Source organism: Patella vulgata, chromosome 3 (genome assembly GCF_932274485.2).
Source record: "Patella vulgata chromosome 3, xgPatVulg1.2, whole genome shotgun sequence".
NCBI classification, from domain to species: Eukaryota; Metazoa; Mollusca; class Gastropoda; family Patellidae; genus Patella; species Patella vulgata.
Window position 1 is genome coordinate 51,071,368 of NC_065881.2, and position 19,388 is coordinate 51,090,755.

The 19,388-nt window shown below is 35.3% G+C and overlaps 1 protein-coding gene across 1 annotated transcript; it reads left to right on the forward strand.

Annotated features, from left to right (window-relative positions):
- Positions 1-1,726: 1,726 nt before the first annotated feature.
- On the forward strand, positions 1,727-18,972 carry LOC126815004 (protein PBDC1). The gene is made up of 6 exons (XM_050540513.2): positions 1,727-1,846; positions 9,753-9,815; positions 10,236-10,295; positions 14,467-14,607; positions 15,195-15,303; positions 15,957-18,972. The coding sequence occupies exons 1-6, from the start codon at positions 1,829-1,831 to the stop codon at positions 16,061-16,063; spliced, it is 498 nt and encodes a 165-aa protein (XP_050396470.1). The 5' UTR covers positions 1,727-1,828; the 3' UTR covers positions 16,064-18,972.
- The last annotated feature ends 416 nt before the right edge of the window (positions 18,973-19,388 follow it).

The following is a 19,388-nucleotide window of genomic DNA, read 5'->3' on the forward strand; positions in this document are numbered from 1 at the left end:
CATCGTACAAAATTCTGAGCTTCCAGCTATATATATTCTGAAAGGTAATTGAATAAGCTTTCTAAATATTATTAGTTAAAGTATTCACAATCATATTAAAGATGTGCGCTCTCATCCTAAACGTCGCCAATTTTTAAATATTTTAAAGTGAAAGAACGGTAATATTCCGAGTCAAAATTCGGACCATGGTAAATTATTCTGAGCATTTACCTATATATATTCTGAGCTTCCAGCTATATATATTCTGAAAGGTAATTGAATAAGTTTTCTAAATATTATTAGTTAAAGTATTCACAATCATATTAAAGATGTGCGCTCTCATCCTAAACGTCGCCAATTTTTAAATATTTTAAAGTGAAAGAACGGTAATATTCCGAGTCAAAATTCGGACCATGGTAAATTATTCTGAGCATTTACCTATATATATTCTGAAAGGTAATTGAATAAGCTTTCCAAATATCATTAGTAAAAGTTGGCACAATCAAATTAAAGGGGTGCGATCTCAACCTGAACATAGCCATTTTTTCAATATTCTAAATGTAAAGATAGACCGGTATTTTTTTCGAAGTCGAAATTCGAATCATCGTACAAAATTCTGAATATCCATCTATATATATTCTAAAAGGTGATTGGAAAAGATTTCCAAATATTATTACTAAAAGTTGGCACAATCATCTTAAAGGGGTGCGCTTTCATCCTAAACGTCGCCAATTTTTCACTTTAAAATATTGAAAAATTAGCTATGTTCAGGTTGAGAGCGCACCCCTTTAATATGATTGTGCCAACTTTCACTAATAATATTTAGAAAGCTTATTCAATCACTTTTCAGAATATATATAGCTGGATGCTCAGAATTTTGTACGATGGTCCGAATTTTGACTCGGAATATTACCGTTCTTTCACTTTAAAATATTGAAAAATTGGCGTCGTTTAGGATGAGAGCGCACCCCTTTAATATGATTGTGCCAACTTTCACTAATAATATTTTGAAAGCTTATTCAATTACTTTCCAGAATATATATAGGTAAATGCTCAGAATTTTGTACGATGGTCCGAATTTTGACTCGGAATATTACCGTTCTTTCACTTTAAAATATTGAAAAATTGGCGACGTTTAGGATGAGAGGGCACCCGTTTAAAATGATTGTGCCAACTTTAACTAATAATATTTAGAAAGCTTATTCAATTACCTTTCAGAATATATATAGCTGGATGTTCAGAATTTTGTACGATGATTCGAAATTCGCCTCCAAAAAAAAATAATACCGGTCTATCTTTACATTTAGAATATTGAAAAATTAGCTATGTTCAGGTTGAGAGCGCACCCCTTTAATATGATTGTGCAAACTTTTACTAATAATATTTGGAAAGCCTATTTAATTACCTTTCGGAATATATTTAGTTGGATGTTCAGAATTTTGTAAGATAATGCGAAATTACACCTCTATTCTGAGCTAATGGAATGGATAAAAAAATAATATCTACTTTCATTTGATAGACGTAACGTTGGATTTTATTGGTTGATAAAAATAGACGAGTTTGGGCGAATGTTGGCATAATTGTGAATAGGTTGCCAACGAACAGGTTGCCAGCTGGATCGGTCGAATAGCCGAATAGGTCGCCAATTTGTGTTCGGTAAGTCTATACATAGGGCCTACGTCATTGGAGACCGCGTTGTCATTTTTATAAAGACTGGACAACCTTTACGCACGAGGAAGGAAGGTACGGTAGATAACTCTAACAAATTACTCGAGACTAACGTTTGTTTTCTGTGACACGTGTTTGTTTATTATCGTAAATTTCTAAACTTATTCTTCTTTTGAGAAAAATGTCGCTCTCCCATTTTGTAAGTATTCAATATTCAGCTATATTTATCCACATAGTAAGTTCAGCATTTCGACCTGATTAGAATAGGATACACACTGAGTGACAGCAACATGTCAATAGAATACACACTGAAACACACACGTGACACAGTGACACAGACAGGTCAACTCCTCCACACGAAAAGTTCGACCGTTCGACTATCAATATTCACAGGGGTAATGGGAAAAGCACTGTATAATAATAAGTGCAGGAGGACCGCACCACACACAAAAAATTACACAAGACAAACCTACGGACATGACAGAATATATTATTATATTATTAACGATCTAATTCTCAGTTAAACATATTACTTAGGTAAGTAAAATTCAAATATTAGAGAAAAAACACTAAAAATTTTGGCTAGTCAGTACTATCATCGTTATCAAAGGAATCATCAGGCCATTTTAATGCGTTACTATGCTGTTACAATAACAGAGGAAAATGACCTATCTAAAATATAAAAACTAAAACGAAAAATAACATTAATTAAACATCAAACATAATTAAAATAATCACCCCTTAGCATTCAAAATTGGGTTATATTTAGCGATAAAGTTGCTTTCTTTTTCTTCCAAGAGATCATTATCACTAATATTAATTGAGCTTGTACAAAGGAAAAACCTTGAATTGACCTTTACCTCAAATATCCAAATGTTCGCTCACCGGCAAGAGTTTTATATTAGAAAATTTAACTGATCAGTAGTTTTTCCAATGTACTTGCCATTACAACCATTACATATTAATAAGTAAATTACGTATTGATGTTTTGTTTTACATAGAATTTAACATCTTTAATAATTTGGACAAAATGTTGCTTCTAATATATATATATCAGAACATGTCATATTAATAAGTAAATTACATATTTCGATTTGCAATTCATATTTTGTTTTACATAGAATTTAACATCTTTAATAATTTGGACACATGTTCCTTCTAATATATCGGAACATGTCATACATTGTAGGTCCCCACACTTGAATACACAGGGTACCGAAATATCAGAATCAAATTTTGATGATGTTAATATTCTTGTAAGATTTTGAGGTTGTTTTAGACTATTTACAATTTTTGAATTATTTATTTTAATTTATGACTATTGTTCTTTAAAATATCCAACCCTCCCTAAAATACAATGGACAAACCTCTTTCTCGAGAAGGATTAAATGTTGACAACATGTAATATGGTTGTAATGGCAAGTATATTGGAAAAACTACTGATCAGTTAAATTTACGAATTCACCAACATCATTCTAACATAAAACTCACAAGAAATAGAGTCTTGCGTGTGAGCGAACATTGGGATATTTGTGGTAAAGGTCAATTCAAGATTTTTACTTTGTACAAGGGGACAAGCTCAATATTAGTGATAATAATCTCTAGGAAACAAAAGAAAGCAACTTTATTGCTAAATATAACCAAATTTTGAATTAGTTTTTATACTACGTACATGTATTATAAAAACTATTGTTTTTGTTCGGATTATTATTCATTTATTTATTTTTTTTTTCCTCGCGTTTTTGGAAAAAGTAAATACCAGTATTCTACAGAATTAAACTCTATACTATCCGAAAGGTATTTAGTTCAAAAGGTGAATGAATAAATAAAACTTTAGAAATGTTATCAGGAAGTGACGTCTTCAACTTTTTTTTTTTTTCAACCAATTTGAATGTTGTTTTCACCAATTTGTAGCTGTTTTGTATTTCTCAACTTTTATTTTGAGACATTGTGCCCCTACGACGCATGCATATACGTAATTTTAAGCTAAATTGTGAAAATTCTGAGTGTAACTTTTTTATTTTGGAAAATTTCGACTTGAAACTTTCAGAATACATTACAAATGGGTGGATTAAGCGAAAAATGTCAACAAAAAATTTCCGATTATCTCCCCTTTTAAGATGAAGTCAGATTTCCAACTTCTTTAATTTTGCCTTATTTAAAAATATTTGTCAGTAGGAATCATCTATCAACTTTTTTGAGTAATCTCACCGGAAGTGCCACCATTTTGAAAATGTAAGTCAATCTTCTAAATCCTACTGGTCCTACAATTCTTAATGAAACTTGAAGTGCGTGTTTATAACCCACAGATCTCGGTCCCTTTCAATATTCGCGCATATCGGATCGTAACTTCCTGAAATATGGGCTCTGATTGTACGCAAAATCGCGTTTTTCGCTTGTGGTCCCTCTAGAGGTCACAATTATTATCTGATTTTAAAAAAACGTTTGAATATATCACCGTTACACCCTAAGGATGGTTGGGTTCAAATTTCATTAAAATGAAACCAAAACTGCCGGACAAAATGGCCGCCCCTCGTTCGCAAATAGTGTCACAATATTGTGTATCAGGTTTGTGGACCTTCTGGAGGTCACAATTTTCATCTGATTTTGATGACACTTGAAATGCTTGTTTATAACCCACAGATCTTGGTCCCTTTCAATATTCGCGCTTATCGGATCGTAACTTCCTGAAAATGGCCTCTGATTGTACGCAAAATCACGTTTTTAGCTTGTGGTCCCTCTAGAGGTCACAATTATTATCCGATTAAAAAAAACGTTACACCCTAAGGATGGTTGAATTCGAATTTCATGAAAATGAGACCAAAATTGCCGGACAAAATGGCTGCTCCTCGTACGCAAATAGTGTAAACATCTGGTATATCAAAGTTGTGGACCCTCTAGAGGCCACAATTGTGATCTGATTTTAATGAAACTTGAAATGCAAGTTTATAACCCAAAGATCTCGGTCCCTTTCATTATTCACACATATCGGACTGTAACTTCCTGAATTATGGCGTCTGATTGTACGCAAAATCGTGTTTTTAGCTTCTGGTCCCTCTGGAGGTCACAATTTTTATTTGATTTTAAAAAAAAACCATTTGAATATATCACCGTTACACCGTAATGTTTGTTGACTTCGAATTTCGTGAAAATCGGGCCAAAACTGCCGGACAAAATGGACGCAAATAGTAAACATCTGGTAAATCAATGTTGTGGACCCTCTAAAGTTTACAATTTTGATCCGATTTTGATGAAACTTGAAATACATGTTTATAACCCAAAGATAGTGGTTCATTTCGATATTCGCACATATCGGATCGTAACTTCCTGAATTATGTCCCTTGATTGAACAAAAAATCACTTTTTATACGCCCACATTTTCATGTGGACGTATTATGCCGTCGCCCCTGTCCGTCACAATTCTTATCCGATTTTGACGAAACTTGAAATATAGGTTTATCTCCAAAAGGTCTCGGTTTCTTTCGATATTGGCATGTATTGGATCGAAACTTCATGGATTATGGCCCCTGTTTGTACGAAAAATCACGTTTTTAGCTTGTGGACACTATAGAGCTCACAATTTTTATCCGATTTTGTTGAAACTTGAAATATAAGTTTATAACCCAAAGATCTCGGTTCCTTTCGATATTCGCGCATATCGGACCGTAACTTCCTGAATTATGGCCCATGATTGTACCAAAAATCGCGTTTTTAGCTTGTGGACCCTATAGAGGTCATAATTTTTATCCGATTTAAAAAAACGTATTATTATATCACCGTTACACCCTAAAGATGGCTGTGTTCGAATTTCGTGAAAAATGACAAAATGGCCGCTGTTTGTTCTCAAATAGCGTAAAAATATGGTATATCAAGGTTGTGGACCCTATAGAGGTTACAACTTTTATCCGATTTTGTTGAAACTTGAAATGTAATTTTATAACCATAAGATCTCGGTTCCTTTCGATATTCGCGCATATCGGACCGTAACTTCCTGAATTATGGTCCCTGATTGTACGAAAAATCGCGTTTTTAGCTTGTGGACCCTATATAGGTCATAATTTTTATCTGATTTAAAAAACCGTATTATTATGTCACCGTTACACCCTAAGGACGACTGAGTTCGAATTTCGTGAAAATTGGCAGAAAATTGACAGACAAAATGGCCGCCGTTCGTTCTCAAATAGCGTAAAAATATGGTATATCAAGGTTGTGGACCCTATAGAGGTCACAATTTTGATCAGATTTTGATGAAACTTGAAATACATATTTATAACCCAAAGATCTTGGTTCCTTTCGATATTCGCACATATTGGATCATAACTTCCTGAATTATGGCCCTTGATTGTACGAATAGTCGCGTTTTTAGGATGTGATCCCTCTAGATGTCACAATTTTTATCCGATTTTAAAAAACGTTTGAATATATCACTGTTAAACCCTTATGATGGTTGAGTCCGAATTTCGTATGCAAATATTATAAATAAATGGTATATCAAGGTTTTGGACCCTCTAGAGAGTGTACACAATTTTGATCTGATTTTGATGTAACTTGAAATACCTGTTTATAACCCAAAGATCTTGGTTCCTTTCAATATTCATGCATATCGGATTGTAACTTCCTGAATTATGGCCCTTGATTGTACGAAAAAATCACTTCTTTTTTTGAGCTTGTTCTCTGTCCATCTCTTGCAAAATGTGGGCGTATCTTGCATGGCAACTGCTTGTTTAGCTTGTAGTCCCTGTAGAGGTCACAATTTTTATCTGATTTAAAAAAAAAGTGTGAATATATCACCATTACACTCTAAGATCTTGGTTCCTTTTGATAATCGCAGATACCCAAACTTAACTTCCTGGATTATAGCCATTGATTGTTCAAAAAATCGCATTTTTATACGCCCACATTTTCATGTGGACGTATTATGCCGTCGCCCCTGTCCGCCCGGACGTCTGGTTGTCTGGACGTCCGTCCGTCCACAATTTGTTTGTGGACACTCTACAGGTCACAATTCTTATCCGATTGTACGAAAAATCACGTTTTTGGCTTGTGGACCCTTTCGATATTCGCGCATATCGGACCGAAACTTCCTGAATTATGACCCCTGATTGTACGAAAAATTGCGTTTTTAGCGTGTGGACCCTATAGAGGTCATAATTTGTATCCGATTTAAAAAAACGTATTATTATATCACCGTTACACCATAAGAACGCCTAAAATTGACAGACAAAATGGCTGCCGTTCGTTCTCAAATAGCGTAAAAATATGGTATATCAAGGTTGTGGACCCTATAGAGGTCACAATTTTTATCCGATTTTGTTGAAACTTGAAATATAAGTTTATAACCCAAAGATCTCGGTTTCTTTCAATATTTGCGCATATCGGACCGTAACTTCCTGAATTATGGCCCTGATTGCACGAAAAATCGCGTTTTTAGCTTGTGGACCTTATAGAGGTCAAAATTTTTATCCGATTTTAAAAAACGTTTTATTATATCACCGTTACACCATAAGGACGACTGAGTTCGAATTTCGTGAAAATCGGCCCAAAATTGACAGACAAAATGGTCGCCATTCGTTCTCAAATAGCGTAAAAATATGGTATATCAAGGTTGTGGACCCTATAAAGGTCACAATTTTTATCCGATTTTCTTGAAACTTGAAATGTAAGTTTATAACCCAAAGATCTCGGTTCCTTTCGATATTTGCGCATATCGGACCGTAACTTCCTGAATTATGGCCCCTGATTGTACGAAAAATCGTGTTTTTAGCTTGTGGACCCTATAGAGGTCATAATTTTTATCTGATTTAAAAAAACGTATTATTATATCACCGTTACACCCTAAGGACGACTGAGTTTGAATTTCGTGAAAATCGGCCCAAAATTGACAGACAAAATGGCTGCCCTTCGTTCTCAAATAGGGTAAAAATTGGGTATTTCAAGGTTGTGGCCCTATATAGGTCACAATTTTTATCCGATTTTGTTGAAACTTGAAATGTAAGTTTATAACACAAAGATTTCGGTTCTTTTCGATATTTGTGCATATCGAATTGTAATTTCCTGAATTAAGGCCCTTGATTGTAGGAAAAATCACTTTCTTTTTAGCTTGTTCTCTATCCATCTGTCGAAAATGTGGGCGTATCCTGCCTGGCAGCTGCTGGTTAGCTTGCGGATTCTCTAGAAGTCACAATTTTTTTCCGATTTTAAAAACAGTTTTAAATACATCACCATTTCACCATAATGAAGGTTGAATTCGTATTTCGGGAAAATCAAAATGAAACTGCCAGACAAAATGGCCGATCTTTGTACGCAAATTGTGTAGAAGTGTTTAATACAATGGTTGTGGACCCTCTAGAGGTCACAATTTTTATCCAATTTTGATGAAACTTAAAACATATCTTTATATCCCAAAGATCTCTGTCCCTTCTGATATTTGTACATTTCAGGCCATAACTTTCTGGATTATTGCCCCTGATTATACAAAAAAAATCATTTTTGTTTTTAGCTTGTTCTCTATCCATCTCTTGCAAAATGTGGGTGTGTATTCTGCCTGGCAGCCGCTGGTCTTTAATAGTGTGAATAACAGGGCTGGATGACCTGGCGCCTGGTACGTTCGGGCATTTTTATGCGCGAACTCTTAGTTTTTTTTACTGGCATGCGCACAGGTACTTTGTCTTTGTCTTTTAACAAGTACCCAAATCGGGGATTTCGTGCGGAGGTAGTTCGGAGGTAAACAGTCTATGAAGTACAACACTTGCTACTGTACCTGTGTATCGCTAATTATAAACCGAATGTGTGAAGACAGTTCATACATATCACTCAAAAATTTTTCAGTACAAACTCAGTTGATTCACGCTCGATTACCTACTAAACAAACCCATCGGTTTATTTTCTCAACATTACCCGAAGTGACCGCGGATTTATTGACCTTGTATGAACTTATCCATAGCTATATCCTTACACCGAGAGAAATTATCTAGTCTCGGTGAAAAGAACCATGGTCATCTGGTAGAAAATTACTTTTGTATTTTTTGGAACGGAAAACAGTGTTTTTAGAAGCAAACTAACCTGCCGCACATGAGGAAGTCATTATACTAATGATAAAAGGCGAGACCTCTTTTTGCGGCGCAGGCTTATCACTGAGTAGTAAACCGTCCACAAACAATAATATAGGAAGCCTAGTGACGAGTGTAGTACGTAGGCTATAGACTATAGGTTTGAGTCGAGATTACTCGCTTTCAGTTTACTCTGTTTTTGCGATAACCAATTATGTGAGAAATACCATACTGACATTCGGTTTTTAAAAGTTGTACGCGAACTAAATGCGTTTGTTAGATACTGACAGAGCAGCCCCGAGTCGAACAATCGCCGCCCGAGCTGTCTTCGTCAGCTAGTTTCACAATATCGTGCAATAGGTGTATTAATGTGATTTTTAGGTTTAACCCCGCAAACAATGCCAAAATAGTGTTTTCACTGCTTACAGAAAACTGAAATTTAAAAAAAACATTTTTTATGAGGGTGACCCTCCCACACACTCCCTATCGAGCTGCCGCTCGGTCTGCGCAGCCTCATGCCTGGCACATACTGTCAACATTGTATATTTTTCCGTTTCCGCCCTTCCCCCCCACAATATATATTTCACGGCTACGTTGCGACGGTACCAGCATACCCAGTTGTTGACACCCATTACATCACTCCTGTCTAACAAATCATAAAGCTGTGGTGTTACGGTGGCGGCATAGTATTTCACCGTAACACCACAGCCACTCTAACCATTCATAATACATCTAACTATCCCTTTACAGCACTTCACTCCCTACACATTTCCCCTCGTCCTACTTTCCCAAACGTCAACAACACATCTCATACATCCAGTTCGCTGATTAACCCTTGTACCACGTCTACTGGATTTACCAATAGGTATAGAAGGCCCATGTGTATCTTGGGGCACACTGAAACTAATTTGTTGCATAGCTTGTCAGCGTATAACTTTGTTTAAGTATACATCAGGTATTTCTATAAATACAAGTAGGTAAATCCGGCCCAGATGTATAATGTAAGTAGCAGTTCGTATAATATAGCTGAAATGTGTCTTACATATTATATTTTAGTCAGCTGCGGAAGTTCAAGCTGTTGGGGCAAGTTTACAAAGTCCTGAAGATTTAGGTAATAGGGTAAGTTGTGGCTTAATCAACCTATATTCTGAGTATAGTTTCTCAATAACCAAACCGTATTGCCTAATTTCCAAAGAAGAAGAAAAGACGGGTAAAGTCAAAGTATGCTAGGAGTATACCGGTAGTTCTACTGTAATACATGTATTAGACATTTAGAAGACTACTGACATGGAACTAATGATTTCCTTTGTGTTCTCTTTACCAGATAAGAAGAGATAATTACTACTTTCAGCAACTTTTAGATAGAGGTTAAGCATCTGATTAAACCTCTTTTCAGTTACTAAATGTATTTCACATCTCAAAATGTATGTAATATTTTGAAAAATAAACTATATTCTTTACTATTTGAAATAGTATGTTAGACTTCAAATTATATTTTAATAATATATTTTAAAATATAGATGTCCGTTTTTATTATAGGAGGATGTAGAACTTCAGTGGGCTATCAAAGCTTCTAATCATGCTGAAACCTATTTTAATGTAAGTTATGTGTAGTAGTTAGTATGGTATGTGTCATGAATAACCATTAGCACTTTGTACGTAAATATTGACTACTTAGGTTCCTTGAAGATAATTAGAGAAAAGTGATATATTTCATACCAAAGAATGCCAGGACAGCCTTGATTCCCTTGAACTATCTGAAACTACTGCCCAGGTCATGTGAACTGCTATCCGTAATGTAGGACCTATAGTATGCTAGCTATTCATGTAACTTGGATAGTTTTGGGCTGTCCAAGTACTAAAGGGTTAAGACAGGTTTATGTAGTTATTAATGAATCAATGCAAATGAATCACTACTAGTCAAGAGACTGTGATGTATTCCATTGTAATTACCTGTCAACACATTTGTAATATTTCTATCTGGTGTAGCAAAGTCAGAAGAGAGACGTACTTGAAACACAAACTGGGCCAATTTGGAACTAACATATGGAATAATTTTATTTCAATAATTCACTTTAGCGTAGGGGTCTTTAGCAGTGGGAGGAAACCAGAAGCAATCCACAAGGTTCGATAGGTGACCTTACTCCTTGCTACATAAAGTGTGTGGGATTGATAACCTGTCAGACAGATCATTATAGAAGTCATTCCAAGATATGATATATTCATCAATCCTGAATAAAGACAATTAAAGATACATTATGTAAGATTTAGATAAAGAACTGACCATTCTTGCTATAATAGCTCAAAATTTCTTTCAAATTACTTAATTCTGAGCCAAGTTATCACAAGATGTGTGCATAGTGGTAACCAGGGCACTGGTATATTCAAGCCTTGGCCTCGCTTTCCCATTTTTATACGCCCACATTTTCATGTGGACGTACATTGTCATTGCCCCTGTCACAAATTTTATCTGATTTCAACGAAACTTGAAATATAGGCTTATCTCCCTAAGATCTCGGTTCCTTTCGATAATTGGCATATATCGGACAGTGGACCCTATAGAGGTCACAATTTTTATACGGTCACATTGAAATGTGGTCGTAAATTGTCGTCGCCCCTGTCTTGTCGGTCTGGCGTCCACAATTGCTTGTGGACGCTCTAGAGGCTAAAGTTATCATCCGATTGACTTCAGATTGATACATAGTGTTTAAAGTCATGAGACGAAGACCCCTATTGATTTTCAGCAATTTCCGATAATTAGCACCAGAGTTATGGCCCTTGATCACTTCAAAAAATCTTGTGGATGCTCTAGAGGCTAAAGCTAATATCTGATTGACTGTAAATTTATACACAGTGTTTAAGGTCATGAGACGAAGATGTCTATTGATTTCAGCAATTTTCAATAATTACTGCCAGAGTTATGGCCCTTAATCACTTCAAGATATCTTGTGGACGTTCTAGAGGCCAAAGTGAATATCCGATTGACTTTAAATTTATACACAGTGTTTAAGGTCATGAGACAAAGAAGCCTTTTGATTTTCAGCGATTTCCGATAATTGCTGCCAGAGTTATGGCCCTTGATCACTTTAAAAAATCTTGTGGACGCTCTAGAGGCCAAAGTTAATATCCGATTGATGTTAAATTTATACACAGTGTTTAAGGTCATGAGATGAAGAAGTCTATCGATTTTCAGCAATTTCCAATGATTACTGCCAGAGTTATGGCCCTTGATCACTTCAAAATATCTTATGGATGCTCTAGAGACTAAAGTTATCATCCAATTGACTTCAGATTGATAGACAGAGTTTAAGGTCTTGAGATGAACAAGTGTATTGATTTATATGCCCACATTTTCATGTGGACGTATATTGTTGTTGCCCCTGTCCATCCATCCATCCATCCGTCCACAATTGTATGTGGGCACTCTACAGGTCACAATTTTTATCGGATTTTGACGAAACTTGAAATATAGGTTTAACTCCAAAAGATCTCGGTTGCTTTCGATATTGGCATGTATCGCATCAAAACTTCATGGATTATGGCCCCTGATTGTACGAGAAATAACGTGTTTAGCTTGTGGACCATATAGAAGTCACAATTTTTATACGCCCACATTTTCAGGTGGACGTATATTGTCGTCGCCCCTGTCCGTCCGTCCGTCCACAATTGTTTGTGGACACCCTACAGGTCACAATTCTTGTCTGATTTTGACGAAAATTAAAATATAGGTTTATCTCCAAAAGATCTTGGTTGCTTTCGATATTGGCATGTATCGCATCGAAACTTCATGGATTATGGCCCCCTGGTTGTACGAAAAATCACGTTTTTAGCTTGTGGACTCTATAGAGGTCAAAATTTAAAACCGATTTTGATGAAACTTGAAATGCATGATTATAACCCAAAGATCTTGGTTTCTTTTGATATTTGCACATATCGGATCGTAACTTCCTGAATTATGGCCCTTGACTGTACGAAAAATCGCGTTTTTGTCTGGCAGTTTTGTTCTGATTTTCATGAAATTCAAACTCACCCAACAATACGATGTAACGGTGATAGTGTACGCAAATAGTGTAAAAATCTGGTTAGCTTGTGGATTCTCTAGAGGTCACAATTTTTTTTCCGATTTTAAAAAACGTTTAGATATATCACCATTTCACCATAATGGTTGAATTCGAACTTTGGGAAAATCAAAATGAAATTGCCCAACAAAATGGTTGCTCTCTGTACGCAAATTGTGTATAAGTATGTAATACAAAGGTTATGGATCCTCTAGAGGTCACAATTTTTATCCAATTTTGATGAAATTTAAAACATATCTTTATATTCCAAAAATCTCAGTCGCTTTTGATATCTGCGCATTTCAGACCATAACTTTCTGGATTATGGCCTCTGATTGTACAAAAAATCATTTTTGTTTTTAGCTTGTTCTCTATCCATCTCTTGCAAAATGTGGGCGTATCCTGCCTGTAAGCCGTTGGTTAAATTAAATTTTTAAATGGCGAACCATTCTAATCTAGTTAAAATCTTGAGTATCCGATGCCATCGAGAGTTGATTATGGTCTTGTTTTGTTAATAAATGTCTAATTAATGGTGTATATAGCATTTCAGGCCTAAAGAATGACCTAGAAAAGGCAGATTTAGCTCTTGCATTATAATGTATGTTTAATATAAGCATCTTAAATTAGCACATGTAATATGTACATAGATGTTTGTCTTTGTTTCATATTTTGTATATCTTCATTGCGCTATGGTTCTCATTCTTTGCTTGATAAAGACGGTAGAACCCTCGTTGAAACATCGCCGAAATAAACTCTTCAAGTTACTTGTATTCCATATAATTGTGTCGTGTGTTAAACTCTCCTTCTAATTGAGCTAAAATGTTCAAGCTTAATGGTGTAGGTGTTTATTAGGTGAATGCCATGATGGAGTTTGAACATGAGAATTTTCTGCTTAGGGTAAGCAGAGATAAGCAATTTGATTTGTTGATGCTTTGGGACAAGATAACTTTACTTCTAATTAAGTGAGAGTGAGGACACTTGGTATATATACATTGTAGTTTTATCACATCAATGCCTTGACAGAGTTCGATAATGAGCAGTTTCTGCTCAGGGTTAGCAGAGAGATAAGCAATTTGATTGGTCGAGACTTTGGAACACAATAACTCTCTTTCTAATTGAGGTAGAATGTTCAAACTTAGTGTAGGCATTCATTAGGTGAATGCCTTGATGGAGTTCGATGATAAACATTGGCTGCTTACGGTAAGCAGAGATAAGCAATCTGATTGGTTGATGCTTTGGGCATGATAACTTTGGTTATAATTAAGTGAGAGTGATGAAACTCCGATTATAGATTTATTATATCATTACCTTGACTGAGTTCGATGATAAGAATTTTCTGCGTAGGCTAAGGAGCGATAAGCCATTTGATTGGTCAAGACTTTGGAACATAACAACCCTGCTTTTAATTGAGGTAGAATGTTTAAACTTGATGTAGATGTTCATTAGGTGAATGTCTTGACTGAGTTCCGTGATTAACATTTTGAGCTAAAGCTAAGCAGAGCTAAGCAATTTCATTGGTCGATGCTTTGGGACAAGATAACTTTAATTCTATCTGATAGAGAGTGATGAAACTTAGTGTATAGTTGATAATCAGTTTGATTGCTTGATACTTTTGAAAAAAAATAAATGTGTGATTAATTAATATGTGTCATCTATTTATTTTGGGATTTTGGCGGGGGACATCAGCCTCACTGTTGGCTTGTTATTTCCAGCTAATTACGTCAGTTGATCCATCTGTTCTTCGACTTACCAAACAAGATGATGAAATATACAGTCAATTCAGAACAGAATTTAAAGACTTTAAAGTTGATATAATTGATGTTGCAGAATTGAAATCAGCTGAAGCAAAGATAGTAAGAATTTCTTTGATTATATGCCGGTCATTTTTGGGGGGGTTCATCTGTCTGTGTGTCTGTTCATCACTGTTTTTGATGCACAATAACTCTCCTACCGGTAATTGAGGTAGAATGTGTAGATGTTCATTAGGTAAATGTCTTGACTGAGTTCGTTGATCAGCATTTTCTGCTTAGACAAAGCAGAGGTAAGCAATTTGATTGGTCAAGACTTTAGAACTCTGCTTCTATTTGAGGTAGAATATATTAACTTGGTGTAGATGTTCATTGTGTGAATATATTGTCTGAATTGGATGATGATCACTTTCTGATTAGGCTAAGCAGTGATAAGCAAATTGATTTGTCAATTCTTTCGAGCAGTTGACTGTAATTCTAACCGAGGGAGATTTGTGAATCAATAACTGCCATCTATGAAATTGTTGATAATAATGGAACGTATTCCAAAAAATGGTCTACTTACAGCCTGCAAGCATGATAATACAATTAGACCACTCGTCTCCTTGAAAAAAATAAGATCAACAATAATTACAGATACATTGTACTCTTTGAAAATAAAGTTTTAAATACTTTTGCTTTGGTATTTGTAGAAATGGAGAGCGTTTTGTGAATCTTTCAAAGATATGGATGACTATAATTATGGATCTTTACTTCGAATAGACTGTAAAAAAGATTATACTGAAAGTAATTCCATATTTGGTAAGAAAAAAATGTGTGTAGTTGAAATACTTAGCATTTTTTATACACCCGCATTCAAATGTGGTCTCTATGGTTGTCACCGCCATCCGTCTGTTTTCTACAGGCGAAAGTTATCATCGGATTGACTTAAAATTTATTCACAATGATCCGTATGAAACGAAGAAACTTATTGATTTTCAATAATAATTGTTCACGTTATGACTCTTCATCACATTTAAATATCTTGTGGACTCGCTTGTGGCTAATGTTGTTATCCAGGTAATTTGAAATTTATACACAGTGAATTTATTCTTGGACAAAAGATTCCTATAAATTTACGATAACTTGGAACAGCTAAAGATTACCAGTATATGTTTTGTAATGGAAATGTTAGCATTAAGAATAACAAGAAGCCGATCAATTTATTTCTGATAATGACTTCAGGAATTGTTACTCTTGGTCAGTTCTTAGTGGATTGACTTCTGTGGGGCAGTGGGTGTATGTTTTAATGCCTGGCAACCTCTCTTTATAAAATTTGTTAAATGAGATATAATCTGATAGACATATCAAACATCTTTTCAAGACCAATGCATCTTGCTTTGTAGATGATAACTATTTTGTTGCCAATAATAATGCTGCAGATGTTTACCCAATGTGTATCCTTAACTTTTCAGCTTTGAGAATTCAGTTTCTGGCCATAGAAATTGCTCGGAATCGTGAAGGCTATAATGCTGATTTAAGAAAAACGAAAGGAATTGTGAATGATAGTAAGGATTCTTAGTGCAGGAGTGGCAATGACTTGTTTTGGCAAATTGCTGGTGTAAAGATTATCATTGTGTTTTTTATAAGGATGTTACTAAATGGCTAGTAATTTGTGTGTTGGCATAAGGACTGAAAATCTTTTTTTTAAATTTATATACAATATGGATACTGTACCATCAAGAGCCACACCTTGTTAGTGCATACTACCACTATATGATTCAGTCATGCTAAACATTGTTTTAATTTTGAGACATTGAAATAAAAATATACTTAGACGCAATGAAAATGCACTACTAATATGACTGGAATTACTGCTAGGTGTAATGTTACTGAAATGTGATTTTTGGCATGATTGTGGGCTGGACATTTTCCATCACAAGAAAATCAACAACCCAAGAATGCCATAACAATTTTACTTTATAGTTAAATATATGGTGTAGAGTCAGAAAATGTCAACATTAGGCCGTCTGGCAGAGCATAGTCAACGATGAACAGTGTCAGAATTGATGAACCGATGTGGCAGAACGGGTAACTGGCAGCATGCAGTCCTGGATAAAGTGCTGGTTTTGTCAAGGCATTCACATGTTGTCATCCAGGCCTTGGCTGATCTCTGGTAGACCATGTTTGCCAATAGGATCAGCCAGTTGTAAAATTGTAGTGTGATGGCATCCAAAGCTTATGACGACGGCTCTGGTTCTCATGCCCTTTTGAATTGACGCAAGTGCATGTTATCAGTGTTCAAGTGTCAACGTTGGCATATATTTTTGACTTTCATAGACCCTGGTATTCAGTTGTTTTGTGCTTTGAGAGAATTCATCTGCGGTACATTTACATGATCGCGAAATCATCATTCCCACTTGTTATCATCCAACTGATGTTGTTACATTCATAATTGTAAATTTAAAGTGTATGTCTCCAACATGGTATACAATATATTATTTGTGTTGTTTTCATTGCGTCTCAATACATATATATGTTTCTTGGAATAGGCTTAAAATTTTGATAACTACCATCTTCCAAATAAAATTGTGGTATGGTGCTTAAAACACTGTATACTTTCCAACCTGCAAAGGATGTCAGATGAAACCAGGTGTTTATTATAGAAGTGTATAATGTTCTCCAGACTGCACCTATACAATCTTTTATACAAACTAGCTAGTGAAATGTGTACTATTTAATGTCTAACCGTTTTTTAAACCACATGCTTAATGAAACATCACAATTAACCAGGTTACATTATAATTCATTTTATATTAAGCAAGTGAGACAATATAGTATAGCTTTCATTTTATATTCTATTTACAATTTGCTACAAATGAGTTATAACATTTTTATACACGCACATTGAAATTTGGTCATATATTGTCATCGCCCCCGTCCGGCATCCACAATTGCTTGTGGATGCTCTAGAGGCTGAAGTGAATATCCGCTTGACTTCAGATTGAGTGTTTGTGGACACTCTACAAGTCACAATTCTTTGACGAAACTTGAAATATTGTTGTCGCCCCTGTCCGTCAGTATTTAAGGGCATGAGTCGAAGAAGCCTATTGATTTTCAACGATGTCCGATTATTAATGCCAGAGTTATGGCCCTTGATCACTTTGAAAATTCTTGTGGACACTCTAGAGGCTAAAGTTATCATCTGATTGATTTTATATCTATATATAATCGTTTCGATTGACTTTAGATTGGTTCACAGATTTTAAGGCCTCGAGACGAACAAATACATTTGTTTTAAATGTTTTGTATACTAACGTTAGATGGGCCATACAAATTCTAATGATTTTCTGATAATTACTTAATGAGTTATTACTCTTTTAATCAGATTTTAGTGTATTATAAATGTTCCATTACCGACAAAAGTAAAAATATGCGACAACTTTTGTTGACTGCCTGGACAATTTAGCTGCTGTGGGCGTATGTTACGTTGTCTGGCAATCTATCTTTATACTCTAATACATGTACTACTTTTAAGATTGGTATATTCATTATTTGATATCTTTCCCTGACAAGGTTTTTTTTTACTGTTAGTCTGCTTTGTGACTTTTAATTAGGATCAGTAATATTTTATTCCCATATCCTTCTGTTCAGAATAAATTCAAGCCAATAAATACAATATTGGAATTGAAAAGGATGTGTATTTCTTATGTATAAATGTGAAGAGTGTGAATGTCTTGTGTAAATGTGCAGGTGTGAATATCTTGTTGAAATGTGAAGAGTATGAATATCCTGTGTAAATTTCTTATGTTAAACTCTGTATACTATAAATGTGAGAAAGGGGGGGGGGGGGGGTCACAGTGGCTAAGACACTGGCTCGCTAGCCTGAAGGTCGGGTGTTCGATCCCTACATTGACCAAGAACGTTCATCCCAATTTTCCGATGTGGTTCCCCCTTGTCAGTGATGCAGGACGGAGGGCCTGACAAGTACAGCTGTCTATTCGTTCGGATGGAACGAAAAACCGAGGTCCCGTGTACACATTGTCGTGCACGTAAAAGATCCCTTGACAGTTGGAATTCGATATAAGAGTAGGCTGTAGTGCCGCTGTTCAAGCAAAATTTCCCTCATAGCACACTGTATGGCATATGCCCGTCTTCATTAGCCCAGAACGGAGTAGGACGTTAAACCCCATTTCATTTCATATTTATAAATGTGAATTCTTTGTGTATAAATGACACTGGTAACAAGCTATCTACAAACAAGATTTCTGTACTTGCAGATAATAGGCAAATAATGTTGATAAATTAAAAAAAAAATATTAGACCAATTCCTTTTTCTTTATGCAAGATAGTAATACAGGTCTTGAGAATTGAAAATTACACAGGAGTAACAAATGTGTTGGTCATATTTCTTGCTGTAGCTATTTAAAACACCTGCTAAATTTCTGTGAAACACAAAATAGTGAAATAAAATAAAATATTTTGTGGCTTGATGTTTGTTTTTCTTTTTCTGTTTTTTTTTGGTGTGTGGGTGTGTGTGTGTGTGTGTGTGGGGGGTGATGTTTTAGACCCTTCCTTTCATGTATTGTTCATTTTTAGTAATTAATTAGCATTTGACTGTTTAGGGAATTACGGTTATACATGTAGACTATAATCAAGTTTGGGTTTGTAGATCATCAAACAATCTGCTGCAGCGGTAAGTATGCTATGTATTCTTTGTGACCTGACTGAATTAAAATGAGGCTTATCTGACTTTAACTTTATAATGGACTCCCTTTACTTTGCTCTTTTATTCAATGGACAACAGAATAAAACAAAGGTTATTTTCGGGATTGACAGAATCGTAATCCAGTGACCAGTCATCAAACACTACTAACATGTTTCAGCTGTTGTGATATTTTGAGTCC

Coding starts and splice junctions, on each gene's coding strand:
- LOC126815004 (XM_050540513.2), top strand. Junction 10,296..14,466: donor ATGCTGAAACCTATTTTAAT/GTAAGTTATGTG, acceptor TGTTATTTCCAG/CTAATTACGTCAGTTGATCC. Junction 14,608..15,194: donor AATCAGCTGAAGCAAAGATA/GTAAGAATTTCT, acceptor TGGTATTTGTAG/AAATGGAGAGCGTTTTGTGA.